This window comes from Artemia sp. Qi Xiang Cuo, chromosome 3, assembly GCF_049724085.1.
Source record: "Artemia sp. Qi Xiang Cuo chromosome 3, ASM4972408v1, whole genome shotgun sequence".
Lineage (NCBI taxonomy): Eukaryota > Metazoa > Arthropoda > Branchiopoda > Anostraca > Artemiidae > Artemia > Artemia sp. Qi Xiang Cuo.
In genome coordinates, this window is record NC_142796.1 from 29,967,641 (window position 1) to 29,987,972 (window position 20,332).

The 20,332-nt window shown below is 34.1% G+C and overlaps 1 protein-coding gene across 5 annotated transcripts in view; it reads left to right on the forward strand.

The window, feature by feature from the left end:
- Positions 1-20,332, forward strand: part of dome (cytokine receptor domeless) — a 168,636-nt gene that overhangs the window by 66,760 nt on the left and 81,544 nt on the right. For 2 of the 5 annotated variants that reach the window (XM_089085712.1, XM_089085713.1), the window contains exons 5-8: positions 1,338-1,693; positions 2,805-2,948; positions 9,313-9,476; positions 14,092-14,269. In XM_089085712.1, coding sequence (XP_088941838.1) covers positions 1,338-1,693; positions 2,805-2,948; positions 9,313-9,476; positions 14,092-14,269 — 842 coding nt within the window. Of the gene's footprint in view, positions 1-1,337; positions 1,694-2,804; positions 2,949-5,482; positions 5,668-9,312; positions 9,477-14,091; positions 14,270-20,332 lie in introns of those variants that run through there. The other 3 variants (XM_089085714.1, XM_089085716.1, XM_089085715.1) reach the window with 3 other exon arrangements.

Below are 20,332 nucleotides of genomic sequence, written 5' to 3' on the forward strand. Positions count from 1 at the left end.
TATATATATATATGTATATATATATATATATATATATATATATATATATATATATATATATATATGAACACACACTTCTATGAACACACAAAAGCAACTGGCAAACAGAAGATTATAAATTTAAAATAGACTTATTATTCTGTTGAGAAATAATCCTCCGCTTAGCATCTAATACTGCCAATCTTTTTATTTTCTTTGTTTTTTCTGTTCTCTTGAAGATTTTGCAAGACTTTGTTTTTAAATATAGGTTCGTTTTGTAAGTAATATCATAAATAGAATCAATATTTAAATTACCAGTATCCCTGTTAATTGCTAAATCTGCCTAAATATGTTTTTTTTTAATATCATTCCTAATGCTTCCATAGCCCATTGTGTAAAACCTTTATCATTGGAAATGGTAGTTGCTTTCTCGAACTATACAAATGACCGGGATGATAAAAAATATGTTCTGCTAAAGCTGAAGTAAAGGTTTTGGAGGCTTTATAAATTTGATAGCTTGTAAAAACTGTTGGTTTGTTCGGCCGATGTAAAACTTACCACACAAGTAATGAATCCTATATATTCGAGGCATTTTCCAAGCAACGGCCATTTTCCAATGATAAAGGTTTTACACAATGTTCTGGTCGAAATATTCTGCCCAACACTTCTTAAAACTTCCTTTATCACTAACTGATTATCTGCCCCTAGCTTTACTGAGACTATTCCGGACAGACATTTCCCTTCAATTTCTTAACATGCCAACAAAATATTTTATTATATTATCCTTTTTTTTAATCTTGTGAATGCACACATTAGTCCCTTCTCTGCTCCTCTCTTATTCTCGTAAGAAACATATTTTAGGAAGTTATTAAACACAAAAATGATCTGGGAGCCATATTGATAAAGCTAATAGATCATCAAGTGAATCTCCATTATTTACTATCGTAGAAAAAACTCTGATTCTCGCTGTGTATCTATATGTTCTTTTATTTATCTTTCTAATTTTCTCTTTTCCTTTTTACCTTATATATTTTTTAAATTGCAACCTTATCAATCGTTACAGAATTCACAAAAAATTAAAAAAAAACATGTTCGTAGATTCGTATCACGTAACTGTCTTTCTATATCCTCCACTCGTTAGAATATGAAACCCGTTTTCTTCCTAAAGTGTATCGACCTCCACGGCTTTTTCTTTAAATCAGTTCCGTGTTCAAAATCTTCGATATGAGGGTATCACACCCTCTCCTTTTTTGCTTTGTTGCGTACATGTATGGTTTTTTGTCTGGCTGTAAATTTTTATTATATGTGTTAAATAATCTAAGTAAGAGGGATTTAAACTCATTCCAGTCTTTTGGTAGTTGTGAAAGCTGTAGTCCCACCGAAGACAAAGTGAATGTTTCCCAACCCATATGCTTCAGCCACGACCACTTCTGCCCAGCAAAGCCTGGTTTACTTTGTTCCAATTATCTTACTGTGAATGGTAGCCGTGTTTCATGCATCATAGCTAGCGAGTCTTTAACCTCTCGCCCGGAAGCTATTCGAAATTATACGCTGAGATATTCGATTAAGGACCCTTTGGTCCGATACTCTCAGATCCTTGGACAATATGATTGTAAAGAAGAGGACTTTCGTAACTTGAATTGCGAGGTTCAACGTTTTCGCAACTGTGGAGAAGTTGCTCAACCTGAAGGAGTTGAATGTCAGACTGCCCCTAGTACTGTTACAGCTTCTGTTGGAATATGAAACAGAATAATCCTTAGCAATTCAAAGAAAAATAATTTAAATTAGGTCGCCTAACGATTAGGATATGCTTAAAAAATTTCAAGAAAATCTGTAGAATGATAATTATTTTCATCTAAGTCAGTAGCAACCGATCTAGAGGATGGCAAGAGAGGTCTTGTTATTTAGATGATAGAAGGGAGACATTAACGGCAGACTAATGTTTAAAGTTCTCGTACTAAAAAATTTACCTTTTTGCAAAATATTTTTTTTTCAAGAAATTAGCAGTTGAAAGGAACAGATACTGAGCGGGTGAAAGGAATGGAAATTGATTCGCAAGAACCGATCGTTTAACCCAAAAAGTTGTAAATGTTAATGATTGACTTTTCTAAAAGCGTTCGCGATGATACTTCTTTTACGAAGATCAAGTAAAGATTATTTTAAAGCTATTTTCAACGAAGCTTGGAAATTTTCGCTGTCCGAATCTCCGTAAATAAAACCGTTTTCTTTCTAGTACACAACACAGTGGGCATATTATGTGTGATAGTTTAGAGCATCGGATGTTAAAGGGATGAATCTTCGTTCCTCTCTTTTTACAAGATCTTAGGAGCTGAACATGGACAAAAAATTTTTTTTTTTTTTGGAATTCATGAATACCTTCTCCTTTTTAAAATAATTAAGGTCTATAGGGTCCTCAATAACGGTGATAATTGACATTTTTGGCAATTATTCTACAAATCTTATCTTACTTATTGTCTAATTTTGGAGATTATTTCTTTTGGGAGCTCCTTTTTTGTACAAACTAAAATAGTTGGACAGAGCCAGTAATTTATATTTTTTTTTCTTACTATCAATGCTTCCTTACTGCATACTTTTTTGTTAAATATTTATTAAAAAGTAGCATATGCTTGATAAATAATTAGTCAATAATCTAATACTAACTTTATTTTATTGGTTAGATGGGCAGATAATTTTTGACGAAATATATTGTTTAGGCCCATAACAACCCCTTGACTCATAGTAGAACCATAAAAAAAATAATATTGAATCAGGAAAGTAATTTTATAAACCAACAGAAGCTGTATTTCTAATTTTCTAATTATAAGGAGTTGTTAGAAAAGATACAACTATTACTGCGGAATCGATGGACTTATTGAGGAATAACAAAGGAGAAGTGTGGCTACTCAGCCGCAACACTAGACAATCGTGCTGCTCCAGTGTCAAGCTGCGGTTCAACTGGACTGATATAGGTTCGTCAGCATGGAGTGTTGAGTTGAGGATGGTGCACGGATGACATGTGACGTTGCGCAAAGCTGATATAAATACGTTCAGCTAAGTGGTGTGCTTTCAAATGCACGATTTGGATGCTTACTTAGATAGTGTTTTCTTCAAAACTGAGTAAATGGTGAAAATTCCATAAGCCCCAAAGATGCGTGTTTGAAAGGGATTTTTGAAGTTGTCACTAAATTGTGTGATTTTTTAGCTTGCTTTTTCATTTGGGTAGGCTATATTGCACAAAAGTTGTTCGAATCGGCAAAAACAGATTTAATAACGAATGTGAAATAAGGTTCATAATTTCTCAATTTTTCAGTCTTCTTGGCCCAGTCTAACTCTAGCTTCAATGTTTTAACCCCTTTTCTGTTTGTTTGTTTGTTTCTCTTATATTTTACTCAATTACGAAAGTTTAACATCTTCTCTTCGTTGCTTTTCATGATCTTTCATTTTTTAAACCTTATCTCCTGTGTTTTAAAATTATTTACGATCTATATATTTTTATACCCTCTCTTTCCTACCTAAAAAACTTGGTCTGTGTCTTTCTTTGCGTTTTTACGGTGATGTTAGCCAAGTGATGTTGATATATGTAACCATTCAAGGTGCGGCCATATAAGGCAGGGTTGGTCTAACCTTACCTAAACACGTTAATTGGTCGTGAATTTTAATGCCACCTAGTGAAATCACCGAGAAAAAGGCGAAGGCCTCTTAAGTTGCTTTCTCAGATGTAGGCCTCTTGCTCAGATCTGCTTTATTTACTGTTCCAATGGAAAAACGTTCCATATCTCATCTGCTTGCTTATGCAGAAGTTTCATCTTCTAGCTTTCAAACAAGCTCTTACAATATAGGCTGTTATTGAGAAACCCTTTTGGTTAAAGAAAATTAAAGAAGAATATCAGATTAATCGGTTTTAACTTCGTGACTTAAGTTGCTTTCGAGTCATGACATGACTGCTTCGTAGGATTTTTGAGTGTATTACCACCTTTCTAAAGTTATCCAAGTCCGGGAAGCTACAGCTGACTGAATTTATTTTCTTAAATTTTCTGTCGGATAGAAGTCCGGGGGGGGGTAGAGAGCTGCTTGCAATGTGCAAGGCACTTTGGTTGTGATGCGACATACCATCCCGTTAAGGAAACTCTATACTACTTGTGCATTTCTCTCAATTGGAACAATACCGGACCAAATAGCCAGCTAAAAATGGTAGAAACCAGACGTGAGCAAGAGGTTGTATATCCGTTTTGAATATGGTTTATATCAGAAAATATATTTTTAACCTCTAAATTGTAACTATTATTATTATTTGATAAAAGTAGGAAATTCGTTTCTATTTTGAAATTTGTCTGTGCTCCAAAAACCTCTCTTTTAGTAATTTTTTGGCAGTTCATGCATTTCTCGTAATGTAATTAATTTTGAAAAATAGATTTTTCTCTTCACAGTTTGGAATTTATTTCAATCAAGTATTAAAAATTGGATAAACTCTTACTTTGACAGTGATTTTAAAACAGTAGGGTTTTTGTGACATGGTAAAAAATGGTCAAGGTGAGTTGCTTGCTTTGGATGCACCGCAGACCCTATAGCGTACTAAAAAGTGTCTGACCATCTAAATAGTTGACGGTCAAACAGGAGAAAGAACCAGTAAAAGAGAGAGAAAAATCCAAAAAAAGTGATAAAAAGCGTTAAATGGTAAATTTTGCGCTAATATAGTCAAACATCATTCCTATTAATTTTAGAAAAATTAATTTATTTTGTAATTTTAGAAAAAAAAAACAATTTTTATGATTATTTGATTACTGATTATCTGAGACTTGTAAACGCATTTGACGAATTCTATAGTATATGTAATTTGAATATAATACGGTCATTGCGGTTTGATTTTGATTTTCTTGTTTTTGTGTTTGTTCTGTAAGAATCTTTAAAAAAAAACCTTTGAAGATTATAAGATCCAATTAAAAAATTATATATATTATATGTGAGAATGCAATATAGAAAAGAACTAGCAGCTTAATCATTGGATCCATTTTCACAAAAACAAAGGTGTTTATATCCCATAACTTGAAAGTAATAAGTGTTTTTTAAAACTCGTAAAATAAAATAATAATCTTTGAACTTTCTGTTTCATTTGTTTCTATATCTAAATTTCTATGTACCATTTGCGTGATTAATAAAGACATCCTTGGCCCTTTTATTGAATAACTATTTACAGATAAAACTTACCAGGTTTGTTACAGACATTGGGCTATTGGGGGCATTGGGCTATCCCGATTCTCGTCGATCCGTACGGCCGCTCAAAGTCCGATAGTAAATGCTAGAAAAAATCTCTAACAGACAAGGTGCTAGAAAATGCTAGAAAAAATCTCTAACAGACAAGGTTTTTAGTATGTAGAAAATGCAAGATTTTTAACTGTTGGGTATGTTTGCTTGAAAGAGGTTTTTATTCCTAGTGACATGGTGGTTGAGCGTGTGCTTTATTTGGCATGTCTGATTTTTGCTTCTTTTTCCTCATCGTGTTTAGGATGATATATCACTGTCCTAACAGTACACGATTCATCAATGGCTCTGTACATGGTTGTAAGTGGACGCTTGGAACATTTCCAATTTATGCCGTATATACTCCGTTGTTAAGTTTTACGCTAAATATTTCCAATGCATTGGGTAATCTTACGCAGAATTTGGGAGAACTTGACCATTTTGCTTATGGTAAGAGTTTTGTTCGCTTTTTCTTAAAATCAAAACTGAGCCAAATTTGTAACTATTTTAGTATTATTTATCCTATTCGAAGCTCGAATATGACTTTTTAGTGTTTAGCCTTTTTTTTTTAAAGTATATTATTATTTGTGTATTCTATCTTTAATTTTAGACGAATAAGCTTTGTAATTACTATATTTTGAAGAAATCACTTATTCTTGACCTTAAACGCGTATTACTTGCCTAGAAAAATGGAAAAAGAAATAAGGGAAAATACCAGATCTGTGTTCTATAGCTGTTCGTAAGCAGATCGTGATGTTTACATGTAAAGAAAAAAAAATATTACCAACAAAATTTGAAAAAAACTATAAAAAAATGATAGCTGATATAAAAATAGACATAACACTTTAAAGAAGTTAACAACTTTGACTTGAATTAACTTGATAATTACATCATTACATCATCTGTAGATTTAATTGATGTGAATAGTCCACTCGGTGAAAAAAAAATCTATTGAGACACATCATGGAATTATACATGGCACAAAGTTTACCACTGTCATCATCCTAAAGTAAAGAACAAGCTTAGAAAAGGTTGATTCTTTCGATCTTTATAAACCTCTTTCGTTATGCAATTTCTGTGGTTCCTATTTTCCTTACCATATTTTCTATTATTTTTTTTTTCAATTAGTACAATATATCCTTTTTGTTTAACTCAATATGTGTATTTTTAACGGTTGTATAGTAAATGAGACATATTGTTAATGAATGTAAGCTGTTTTGTCTCTTACTTTCCTCGACGCATCTTTTCCAACTCATATTTTTCACTCACTTATCTATTTTTGTGACCTAAAATATCTATATTTCCTTTTTTACTTAATATTTGTGTTTAACTTGATGGTTCTATGGTAGAAAACAGGAGACATACCACTGTTTCCTATTCGGAAAAGTAATTTTCCTTGTTGCCCATGATAGGGACTGTAATTCTCCTATATGGGGTTTTCGACTATAGCGATTCCAATGGTGCAGTTTTCATTTCGGTTCGATACCATTTTGGGGGGCTTCAAGCTAGTTTTATGAAATTCCCAAGATATTTTTTTAGCTATAAACTTTTACAATTAAGATTAATGGAAGTGACTTACCATTTCTGAATTAACTTGAAATGATGATTCTTCCTCACTTGAACGAGTTTTTTTTTTCAAAACGCGTTTTTAAATTATGGGCTAAAGTTCGTTCTTTACAAGGTTCGATTTAACGCCGTAACCGTGAAAGACGGTAAAATTGTCTAGGAACAGTTGGCTCTTTTCGTCTTGTATTTTCCTTTAATACTGTCACTGCTGCATTTTCATAATCTAAGTCTCTTTCGAGTTTCTGTTTTTCATTTGCATTCCCTGTTAATGTTAATGTATTTTTTTCTGTTAATGTTTTATGTTCTCGTTTTTACTTAATATTAAATAAAAGAAGAATAGTTTTCACCTGAAAGTAAGTAGCAATAATATAGCTTAAACGTACAGGAATTATGAAGGGGTTGCCCCCTCCTCAATTCCTCGATCGTTACGCTAAAGTTTTCTAGTTCTTCAAAAAGGCTTTTTAGTCCAAATCAACGACCCTTGAGTTTCAGCACATGTACTTAAATAATTGAAAAAAATAAAACTGTATCATAAAAAGCGAGGGATTGAGAAGGGGGCAACCCCCCCCTTCATATAAGGAATAATCTCTGTCGGTTTCAACTTTTAATGTTGCTCCTTACTTTCAGTGGAAAGAACTTGTTTTTTTCTAAATTTCTGGTAGTTTTTCGAATTAGGCCGGGGAATCCGCCCCCCCTGAAAACCCCCCAGAAAAATTTACGTATATTTCCCAATTACAGATGCTACGTATATGTAAACAATGGACAAATTCCATGGTTTACAGCCCTTTCCACGGGGACTGTGAGAGATGTCATCTCCAGAGGTATAGTTATTGAACCTTTCAACTATGCTGAACCAAATAACCACCTCAAAATTTTGATCAGATGCCTTTGGGGAAAATGGGGATGGGAGGGAACTAGTTGCTCTCCAATCTTTTTGGTAACTTAAAAAGACCACTAGAGCTTTTAATTTCCATTTGAATGAGCCCTTTTCCGATCTTCTAGGACCATTGGTGCGATATGATCACCCCTTGGGAGAAAACCAAACAAAAATAAACATGTATCTGTGATCTTTCTCTTGGCAAAGATACAAAATTGCACATTTTTGTAGATAGGAGCTTTAAATCTCTACTATAGGGTTTTCTCATATGTTGATTTTTTGATGGTGTGATTTTCATTAAGCTCGCTTAACTTTAGTCTTCTTCCTTCTTCGAAAATCAGGTAGTTTTTTTCAGGCTCGTAGCTTGTGATTGGTAACGTTAAAATTGATGACATTTGTATATTTGGAATCAGCACAAAAATCCAATCCTTTTTGTATATTAATTGTTATTAAAATTCCTCTTTTAGAGTTTTACTAATAGTGTTTTAGTCTGCAGTCTTTAGTTGTAGTAGTAGTGAATTAGAGAAATTAGTCTTGAGGTTTCTTCTTACTTTTATGTAAAAAGAGTTAGCAGAAAAGTCGCAACACTGACGCAACTGCCTATTTTAAAGTAAGAAATTTGCAATTTTGAGCATTAGTTTTATTGAAAACCAAGTTAGACTACTATAATTAGGAAACTACTACATTAAATTGGTATTTAAAACACTTCACAGTGGCACATGACTCCTCATGGAGGGGGGGGGTTATCTCCTAGGTTTCTATTTCGTTTAGTACGATCCTATTTTTATGGATTACTTGTAAAACAACAGACCACCTTAAATTACCCTTGCCAGTCATAAGGCAAGTCGCTAATAACAAGCTTGTAATCTTGACTTGATACACTGTTCTCTTCATGTGTTATCTGCAATGTTTTTTCTATGATAGCTACACATTTTTATGATAGCTACACATTTCTATGATAATTTGACCCCTTAGGTGGAGGTAGGGGCTGGTTCTTCATTCTTATCTTAAGGGCTCGGCACACGTAGCTGATTTCGGGAACCGATTTCAGCATCAGTGGACAAACAATAGCGATAAGGAAAATTTGTTGAAAGGAAAATTTGTTGCGCGAGATTTTCAAAACAAAGAATCATGGACACAAATAGTCAACTGCAGTTTATTAATAGTTGCATGATTGGTCTCAGCTTAGTTCTCACTTTAGTTCTCAGCTCAGCAGTGGGGTCTTTCACCACATAAATCTCTGGCTGATTATTTATTTGTATCCCCGTTTTTTTATGATGATCATGATGAAAATCGACGCCGTTTTATTTTAAAATCGGCGCTGATTTGGAAATCAGTTCCCGAAATCAGCTACGTGTGCCCAGCCCTTTACACCTCTCGATTTTTGCACATGTTTACAGTATATATATAATGGGTTTAGTTGAAAGGTGTAGTTAATGCAATAGTATTACTTCTTCTTCACATTTTTGCTCGGTCTAAATCCTTTTACTATAACAGAACCTTTGAAATAAGAAGCATAACTTTCAGTGCTGTTGAGGCCTCCTTTGGTTGTTTGATATCTAAGACGCTCTTGAAATGTGAGGCAGAATATATACAATACAAAAATAAGTGAATCTTATGTGCACCCTAATATAGCTGTAATTACTTTGTAGTGCGACCAGCTCCGGTAGAGAATGTGGAGGTTACAGCTTTGGGGCCCAGATCAACTCAAGTTTCTTTCTCTATTCCTTTCAACATGTACAGCTTACCCAAAGGATTGGTTTTTAAAGTGGTTTACAAAATTATAGAACCATGGTTAACAACTCCCTTCATTCAGGTAGGTCCGGTTTAAGAAATTCTTGACTATTGAAAATATATTTTTTCTAATGGTGTATTCAGTAATATCAAAATACTGTGGGGAACTAATTAGACTCTATGCCCATGGTTCTCAAAATGGGGCAGAGGCTCCACTGACGGGGCATGGCAAAATTTTGGTGGATCATAGACAGGACTCACTCTTCTGCTGACTATATTTTAGAGCTCTAATAAAAAAAAAAAAAAAAAAAAAAAAAAAAAAAAAAAAAAAAATCATGTGAATGGGGTCACATGCACATGCATTTAAAGAGCCAAAAAGATACATGATTGTATTGCAATGACGATATACATTGTATTAAAAATGTTGTATTCAGACAATATTTTTCATTAGTATAATATATGTCTAGAGAACGATGACCCAAAAATGATAACGAGTTAATGGCCTTTTAAGCTTCCTTCACGTGAATACGTCTAAAATCTTAAATAATAAAATTTAAATATCATGAGAGGAGAAATGCCTTGATGGGGCATGGCTTAAAATCGGTTGGGAACCACTGCTGTATGCTCAAGAATATCTCTGAGGAAAAAATTACGCCATTTAGTGTTTCCTTGTAGTGTCTTGGACCTGTGTGGTTTTCTAAATACTATTCTGTGCTATTATACTGCTGGTGATGTTAATGGTAGTTATTTTGTAAATTTAAACGCCTAATGCTAAACTGCCTGTTGCGCTAGTAAGCTTGAATTCTGTAAGATTCAGCTCTATTCAGTTACCCATGCTCTCTGATATGGCGTATAGTCAAACGTAAAAGCAGTTCCAATTTTCGTTGGGAGGGGGGATGCAGCCAAACTTTAAAAGGTGTGCTTTGAGGCTAATATTTTCTAGGGACATTATTTTTGTATCTTCGTGTGCCTAGGTATCTTTATGTAAATAACTTGCATCACAGGAGAGAGTACATGGAAAGTTTCCTTTTTTGACAGTCGAAAGTGTTTTTAGACCATCTAAAGATTTATGGGCCAATAATAGCTAAAGTGAAATCCTTCACCAAAATCCAGTTAAAAGTTAACTTCTGGTAAATTAAAATCTTGGGCCTATTTTACTCTTGCTCCCTGTCATTTTACTGACGAATTAAAAAAAAAAGGCTTCCATAAAGAAAAGCAAAGAAGAATATTAAAACCTAAAACGAGCCTACTCAAAGTCAAATAAGAACTCAAACTTCAAATTAACTAAATTACATGAATGAATAGATTTAACCCAAAAGAATAGAAATAAAATAAATAATCAAGTTAAATTTAAATCAAATAGAAAGTATGAACGATGAGAGTGGGACTACCACCTTCCTGAAACCCCTAAAGACTAATGTCATTGTGCCTTACCGAGACTACTAAGTTTCCAGGAAAAACAAAAGTGATTTCTTAGAACAAATATGTTTTGTAAATGAACTAGTACGGATGTTGCACCGTGTCAAATTTTAGCCTTTTTTTTTACGGAGAAAGGATTTAGCTTTTTTTGTAACCATCTATTCTGTAGCTTTGACTTGGCTTATTTTCAAACTGACTTTTACACCACAAATGCAGCGATTTATTAACATTTTGCAGCTTGGACTTAGCTCGTTTTTGCACCAAGTCAAATCTTAGCTCGATTTCGCACTTTATGCATATCCTGGGATTAGTTTGCTGTTGCAATGACATTGGAAATCCTTTCATGGCTTTGGCTAAAAAAAGCAACATTCATGCCTTTCTGCTCTATAGTTGGTCGTAGAGTGGAGGGGATATGGAGAGTTCTGCTGCTTTGACTCAGCTTGTTTTCATACTGGTTCAGGACTTAGCTCGCTTCTGAACCGCTTCATCAAAGCTTTGTCACTTGAAATTTACTTGTTTTTTGGACCAGGTCAGGATTTGTTTTGGACCAGCTTGTTTTTACATCGAGTCAGGCCTTTAATCGATTGTACCCTTAGTCTGTCTGGATCTCGGCCTTAATTCATTTTGCACTGAGATTAGGATTCCCTACATTAATCCGACTTAAAAAAGGTGGAACATACCTACCTTTCTGTTTGTTATTGACGATTGATTTGAAAACAATTTAGCTATAAACATCTAAATCATTATTCTGGAATTAAATTTGAAGCTACTTTAAGTGTTTATAAACAACCTCTAACTCCTAGGTCGAGTTCACACAACTGTGTTGCATAGTCACCAAATGCGACACTTTAATACCTAGCGTTTAGTAAAGAATAATGTGGTCACCAAATGCGACACTTTAATACCAAGCGTTTAGTAAAGAATAATATGTATTCATACAAAAAGTTACGCCTCATCTTGCAAATGCCACCTTTTAGAGCAAGTGGGCACTTTTCTGGGCTACTGTATTAAAGTTGCAACCGTTTAATCTTCTTTGGCTAATCAAATTTGTATGCACGGGCTTGCAAGAAGTTGTACTGCGTATATTAGCCTTCTTGTTATGGAACATTTTAATTGAATGATAAGAGAATAGTCTTAATTATTTGTTTTTTCCGTGTTTGCTTTTTTATTTTTAGTAATATTCTTATAAAAATTCTGTTACAGCTCTGACAGATCGTCATAACTGTAACTGAACCTCTATAAGTAATTATTCCATATTACTAATAAAAAACTTCTAACATGGGGTTAGTCCCGGACACTATAGGCTCACATAGCGGATGTAGCGAAATCTCGAAACTCTTTTCATATTGGTCTGGGGTGTCCTTTAAAACACGAACAGCGAAAGAAGAACCACCGTTCATTAGAAATCAAAAATGAATTTGATTTTAGACAACAAGATAACTTCTGACAAGCATAAATAATTTTTTTAAAATTCCAGTTTCTAATCAGCCTGTGGCTTTTTTAACTTTTAAAATAGCTATTTTTTTTCGGCGAAACAGCTAAAATCAACACAGCTGTTGAGCGGGGTTGCCACCAGCAAAAAAAATCCCTAAAATCTTAAGAAAAAAAAACAGAACGAAATAGACCAATAAGATCACTAAATTTAAAATTGACTGCTTTCTTCTTCAAGGCGGTAAAAAAAATTGTAGTTTTTGGATCATCGACGCCTTAAGAGGCATAATTTTAAGACAGTTTTCCTTAAGAAATTAAAGGTATTTCACACAGAGACCAAAGAACCCGTGCTTGTTGATGATGCTGATGCCGTTATGGACAAAGAGCATATCATCCGACTAGGGGACAAAGAAAGGTGTGGAAATTATCACTGCAGCAGGCACTATGTTGATGCCAGGCCAGCTCTATCCAGAGAGTCACTAGCTAAAATGTTTGGGGTTGGGAGCAGGAACATTTACTAACTTTCCGGTCACCTTTACCGATTGGTTTAATTTAGTCAATATTTCAGACAACGCCCATTTCTTTCATACCTTATAACCTGGAAAACAATTCCTTCTTGTATTGTTTTGCCGTAAAGAATGTTTGTTTGGTTCCAGAAAAGAGGGGTTGTTGTGGATTGTATCATCCAGATCATTTATTATTATGATTCCGATGATACCACAGGGTTCAATAACAGAGAATGATTCCCAGTCCTGCAATGACCTTCGTTCAGAACATGAAATCGTCCTTGAAGATGTTCGTTCTGTTTTGCCTTGGTTCTTAGCCATTTGGCTCATCATCTGATTCCAGTGACACTTTATACCCATATATCTTCTAGCATTTAGAACCAGAAAGAGACTACTTTAATGTTTTAGTGTCAGGAAGATCTGATGACCATATGAGCATAGATTTATCTGGGTGAGGGGTTTGGTCAGGTAGGAGAAAATGCGGAAAAACATAAATAAGGCAATTTATATAAAGTATTAAAAATATAGCATAAATCTTGAATTTGAGATCATTTTGCAGGTAGCCACTACCAACAAGTTGTGGCTGTACCACTACCACTGCAATACCACTACCAACAAGTTGTGGCTGCCAAATTTTCAAATCTTGCCGGAGTTGTCTACTGGCTAAACTCCTGTAATTTCTTAATATTATCTAGATAATGGTAGATACTCTGTCAGTATTATGATCTTTGTCCGTAAATCCATAGTTTTTATTTGTCAAATTCATCTTTTTCACTAATCTAAAAGTTGAGTTGGTTAAATCGCTGCATTTACCGGTTTCAGTGGTTGTCAAGTCAGTATTTTCATATTTTTTCGATTAAGATTTTACGATCCTAATCGTAACAACGTGTTTTATTTCGTCAAATTTCTTCTTTCCCTTATAGATTTATAAATTAGGCATTGTTTAGTATTGTTTATGCCAAGTTTTAATATTAGTCATTTATTCTGTGTCGTTTCCCAAAAAACGGGCCATTGAGCCCTTTTGGATATTGTTTTTGTTATTGTTATTTATGAAATAAATGGAACTTGAAATGCGGGAACCCTTTTTTTTACGCTTCTATACTTTTTTTCTTCTATACTTCCAACATGGATTTTTACAGTAGACAAAACCTGCTGCTTACTGGAAAAACTTTTCTACTTGTAGCAAAACCGTCAAGCAAAAGCAGTAGATACTGTTTTATGTTATTTTTCTTCACCTTGATACGGGTACGGTTGGTGTGAACGCTTTTTTGTTTTTGCTATACAGATGTTACGTATCTCAATGTGTTTAGGATAATAACGTTTATTCCTTTATATTTTTAGGAGGTGAATACGGACAGCATAGATCCTAGTTCGAAGGAGGTGAGTATCCGTGTTGCGCTTCCCCATCCAAATCTTCACTATAAGTTTGAAGTATCTTCTCGGTCGTTCACTGCCAATGAGAGCTTATCTTACCTATGGTCAGATGTGGAAAGTTTGATGGTTCGTGCTCATCCGGCAGGTACTTTTAATTTTCGTCCTTTTTTATAGCAATAATAGCTAATGCCTGAACTTCAAAGGAGCCTCTCAGATGCCAAATCGCTAAATTAAAACATGACTAAATAAATTTGTCTATTGAAAGCTAAATAATATTGTCAAAAGAAATTTGATGCGAGTTTCTACTAACTTTACTGAAGCCCTGGTGCTCAAGCTTATTAGTAAACACCAAAATTTGCTTCAATAAATAAAAATTATTATTCTGTTAAACATGGGAATGTTTATTATTCCTGAATCAGCGCCCATTAGAAAATGTTGCTCACTAGGCAGTTTCTTGGTAAAATTATTTTTAAGATTTGGGTTAATATGGGCCATGGTTGGCTCTTTACAAGGATGCAGCTACTGCTGCAACCCTGATGGAAGAAAACTGTTTCTTCTGCTTTTCTCTTTTTTTTTGAAGCTTTCTCTGTATTTGGAAAATTGTCTTGCTTTTATTAAACAATTTCCCATTTAATTTTTCTCACTTTTAAATTCAGTCATTATTTTGAATTATGTAAAGGTTCCACTACAAAAGCTATTCGCCATGATTGCATGAAAACTAAATTTAGACGCCACTAAATACTTGTTGGTTTAGTACAAGTTTGAAATTCTATGTTTTATCTTCACAAGTTTAGTCTGGAAACCGGTTCTGTTTAGGAAGATAATTTGAAACCCTTTAAACACGTTTATTTGCCGCATATATACTGTAATTATAAAAAAAGACTTGAATGCCGTTGGTAAAAAGATACCATAAATAGACCTAACTAATTGTTCTCTCTTTGGAACAGGAACCAGCCGCGTGAAGAAATCTCTTTACTTTTCTAGGAAATGATTAGTTAATCTTTTCTTTGGAAGTAGTCATTCATTTTGAAGTGCTTATTTTTCTTCGCATTCAGCTTATTTTGCCTAAGATTCATTATTACCTCGGCTACTGTTGTTTATTTTACTGTCACGATTAGACCCCGGCGCCGCGCCGATGAGGGAAGACCGGCGGCGGCGGGGCCAAAAACAGCGCGCCGCGCCGCCGGCGCGATCAATGTTGACCGCAAGCATTAATGTTGTCATCAGTTTTTCTCAAATCATAGCTGAGATTTACTAAAGATTTAAACCTAATCATGTGCTCAAAAATTCAAATGTCACGGGCGTAAAGCTTGTCTTTTTCGCCACTCGTCAAGAGAAGTAGAAGTATTGTAGAATAGATTTGGCTATGGCGCTTCTGAATCTTAATATAATAGTTGAAATTTCGATCGGGTATGTATTCTTAAAGTAGCAAATCACTAAAGATAGTAGTTTTTTTCACTGAGCATTATCGCATAAAAAACTTTAAATACCATATCACAAAATTCGTCAGTTATCTGGGTAAAAACTTTGAATATAAGTTTGAACTTAGAAGCTTAGTTTTTTCATAATGCCCTTTGCCAATATCTGCTTTGTCACCTTTAAAACAGTTTGAAATGGGCGACTTTGATACTGGTCGTTTTTTTTTGGTATTTTATATTCATAAAAAGCCCTCTTGTATTAAAAAAAAATACATCAAGTATAACTCACAAAAATCTTGTTAATTTTTAAATTATCATAGAGATTGGACAGAGATGTTGTACGGAGTATTTTTGCTTGGCTTCTTCCTTCTTTAATTGACATGTGCTGATTCATATTTCAAAACATTATCCAACTGTCGAAATATACCATACATAAAATAATATTTACAATACACAATAGAACATATAATTGCAAGCAGAAATATATGTAAAACACAAAAACACATCAACCTGTCCTACCAATTGTTTCCACAATCATTTATAATCATTTTGAATAGGATAACTTAAAATTTCACCTTAAAAAATAATCAAGCATCATTTCCCAATGCCGAAATGTGGATGACCCCCCTCAGTACTGTAAGGAAAATGGAAGTTAATTTCCATTCAATGTGTTAATTTCAACCAACTATCCTGGTCGAACTTAAATGAATTTATATAATGGACGATATCAAAAATTGAACAGGTTTTCGAAGAGCATGCGTAGCAATTCAACGTAATCTTGTATGATTCGAATATGTTTCTCAATTGTAATTAAACTAAAATGAAAACATTATGACGTTAGAAACTTTTAACTAAGACAGTTAACGTTTAGAAATTTTCCTTGGGGGTATTCTCATTGATTTTCCTTTCTTTTATGATCGCGGCAACGCGTCACGGGTAAGCTGGTTTACTAATGGAAGTTCAAATATTAGTATGTGTAAAAAAAGGTATTTTTCAAAATAGTGTGGAGGGACAAAAAATCTAGGAGTCAACTGGTCGAAAAAAATTCCTTCAGTCAAGCTTGGAAGGCTATTCTAACTGCGGGATGTGGCTATAATTGTCATGAACAAAAATCAACTTATCCACTTTGTGTGGACTGAGGCTGCTTTCAATAAGAAAATTCAAGATATTATTTTTTTAATATAATAATTCCCTACCCCCCCCCTCTGGACACCACCTTGATAGGATACCGTCTCTGCTTTAAATAAAAAAAAAAAAATAACCTTTTGACATCCCTGCTTTTAATAAAAAAAAACAAAGTACTATCACTTAAATATAATAACTCCCTCTGCCCCCCCTCTAGATACCACCTTGCTAGGATACCGTCTCAGCTTTACATAAAAAAAATTTACATAAAATAATAATTAACTAGGTCACTATATGGTTCAAACAAACATGCGAAATTACATTAAACAGCTTAGTGTTCCCTGAAAAAAAAATTGAGGGTATGAGTAAAGGGGTACGAAGACAACAGCGAAAAAGGCGAAATTATTCAGATATACCTCAAACTATTGGAAAACTGAGTCATAGATTCGCCGTGACATTCAATAAGATCCAAAGAATAATTAAAAGAGAGCACACACAAAAGCCAAATTAGGCCAGTAGCCTGTGAGAAATCGCAAAATACCCAAGACAATGAACAAGTCCCAATGGGAGGCCCTGGGTCTATAAAAATATTTCAATGGTTTCCCAGGAAATTTAATAGTATATTCTTCCATATCCGCTTTAAATGAAAAAATAAATATATTTTTGACATCCCTGCTTTCAATATAAAAAATGAGTTCTTCTCATTTAAAAATGATAGCCCCCTATCCCCCCCCGCTATAGCCAATAATTTACAATTTTTTTATTAATCATATTTTTGGGGTAACTTCCGTTTCAATATTTAATTCCCCAACCTTGTACATAGCTTAGTCTAGTAAAATATTTTCAGACAGAAGATTGTATTTTATTTAATCTATCAGGCATTCAACAATTGAGTATTAAACATTAAGAAATTCTTATCTAAAAACAGCAAAAGAAAAAAAAAATTCTGCAAACTTACAATTCAGCTGTAGAAACGATCTTTCTGCTATCAATTTCAAAATCAAACTGTAGTGAATGTTGCGTTCTATAATTCTATTCAACTTGAAAATGAAATTCTTGACTGCGAATGTTGTAAGGAATTGCAAGTGGGAAAATGGATTCGAAAGGATTTAAACTCATTTCATAAAGACGATACTTTATTTGTCCCCATATGAAGAACTGTGTATATTACAATATTTGCAATGAAATTGCATATTGCATCTGTCTGGTTTTTATGCAAAGTAACAAGAGACGAAAATTAACGAACCAGAGAGTAGTGAATAATTATGGTAAGCAAAGTAATATTTGGCAGGTAAAGTCACTGGTGATATATCGCTAGGGGTGGCACCGTGATTGCGTGATTTTCGGGGAATCGGGGAACCGAATTTTTTTTCGGGGTGACGCATAGATTTTCGGGGAAATACTCGAAAATTCGGGGATAGTGCAAGCCCTGCTTGATTTCTAATCAGAAAAATCGAAATACTAAACCACACAAGAAGAAAAGCTCCGACTTTGCGGTTGACGCTATAAAGAATTGCCGCAAAATTAATTTAAAGTCGACCGAACGCCGCCGCCTTTGCCGGCGGCAAAGGCGTTCGACCTTTTGTGGCGTTCGACCGGGCTTCTTGTTGGCGGCGTTCGGTCGATCCACCGGTACGGCGCCGGGGTCTAGTCACTATTATATTCTGAATGAATTGCTAAAACAAATAATTTTTACTCATGATTTACGTTGCATTTAGTAAAATTACAAATATGCTATATATTTGAATCTAGGAATTTCATAAAATCCCTGGGGATGGAGAAAGTTTTCGTTAGTTTCACAGTCTTGGGCACTTGCTGCTTTGAAGAGATTGTATGCTAGCCGTGCTAACCACAGGGTGTATCTGATAGTTTTGACAACCAATTATTGTTCTTTTAAGAGATCTAGTGTTCTCGTAAAAATATTATTATTCTAAAAGTAAATCCTAAATATCCCAAAAAAATCTCAAAGTATATACGCATTAGCATATGTCCTAAAAATTCCAAAACTTTATTTCGCTCTCTTGTAAGATAATTCAAACTTCAGGTACGCTTAAGTTTTGGGTACGACTATATAATAGCAGGAAGTCTGGGTTCTTATTGAAACCTGGTTGTTTTTCGTGTCATGTTCATGCAATGAACATGATACGGGTATCAAAGGGTTGCTATATCTCCATATTTCTACATTTTTTAGGAGAGCAAAAGAAAAAAAAACACAACTTTTTAATTTCCCCTCCGATTTTTGTAAAGCAACAACGGATTGTTATGTATTCATTTTACACATCTATTGGTTTTGTTTCACGGTTATCGGAAGGAAAATAAAAAAAAATGTAAGGTTTTATTTTGCCTCTTCTGAAAATTTACACTTATGGAGATACGGTCTTTCGATACCCCACTGACGATATATTATTTACTAGTTTACTGTTAATTGCTTATAAAGTTCAAGAATGAAAATAATTATTGTTTCCTTAGATAATTTCGGAGACCACACTGCCTTTCCATGACGATAAAATAAAAGTCCAAAATAGGGATAAAATCCTTTTTAATAGACAATGTATAAGAATTCACAAAAGTACCAGATATTTCGGTCACATATACAGTGACCGTCATCAGTAGTAAAACTAAACTGAAACAATTTAAAACTAAAGTTTATCTTCAGACTTAGAATCTTGCTTTAAAGCCAAAGAAATAGAATCTTTATGCTGTAATATAAGTCTGAAGATTTTACTTCAGCCCTTTCAGAAAATATTTTCAATTTCCAGACCATTTTATTTTGTTGGAGAATGTCTCTTTGATTTCTAGGAACCGGGGTTTAAAGCAAAATTTTCGTGAAACTCTTTAAGTAAAGAAAATCTTATTCAAGAATATTGCTTTGAATCGGGACACAGCTGAATTTGGGCTGAATTCTATCTATGATAATTTATTAAAATCTGACAGAGTAAAGTTCAATTCACTCATTGTAGTCGACCTCTGTCCAAAGGTTATATCATTGAACGCTAATCAATCGAATCCAAGAAGGTCAAAGAGGCTAGCTTCCGCCTTTGCTTTGAAGAGAATTAAACAGTATGTAGTTTTATTTGATTTCGTATATAAACTTTTGTTTTAAATTCTTTTAGTTTAGTTTTACTACTGATGATGGTCACTGTATATGGGACCGAAATATCTGGTATCTTTGTGAATTTCTATACACTGTCTATTAAAAAGGATTTTATGCCTATTTTGAACTTCTATTTTATAATTATGGTTTCTCTATAAGAACTGAAAAAAATTGACTTTGTTACTTATCGAAAAGATTTGGATGGCCTATAAGAACTGAAAAAAATTGACTTTGTTACTTATCGAAAAGATTTGGATGCGTTTGGGTGGGAGGATGGCATAAAGAAAGATTTAAGGGAAATGGGAACTTCCAGGGAGGGTGTATAGGGGGAGGCTTAGAATAGATTGGGATGGATTAGGAGCGTGCATAGCTTTTTTGGCCTTAGGCGGCTTGGTGTTGCGGTGAGTTGTTAGCAGTAGTAGCTGAAAATATTTGGACGCAATTAGAATTTTGTGGAAGCTTTTATTGATCTGTCGATTTTTAGTTCCAGGAAGCTTTTAGACTATGGTTAGAAAGATAATCCTTCCCGGAAATATTATCCTTCCCGGCCTTCAGTGAGAAGGGAAAGGTA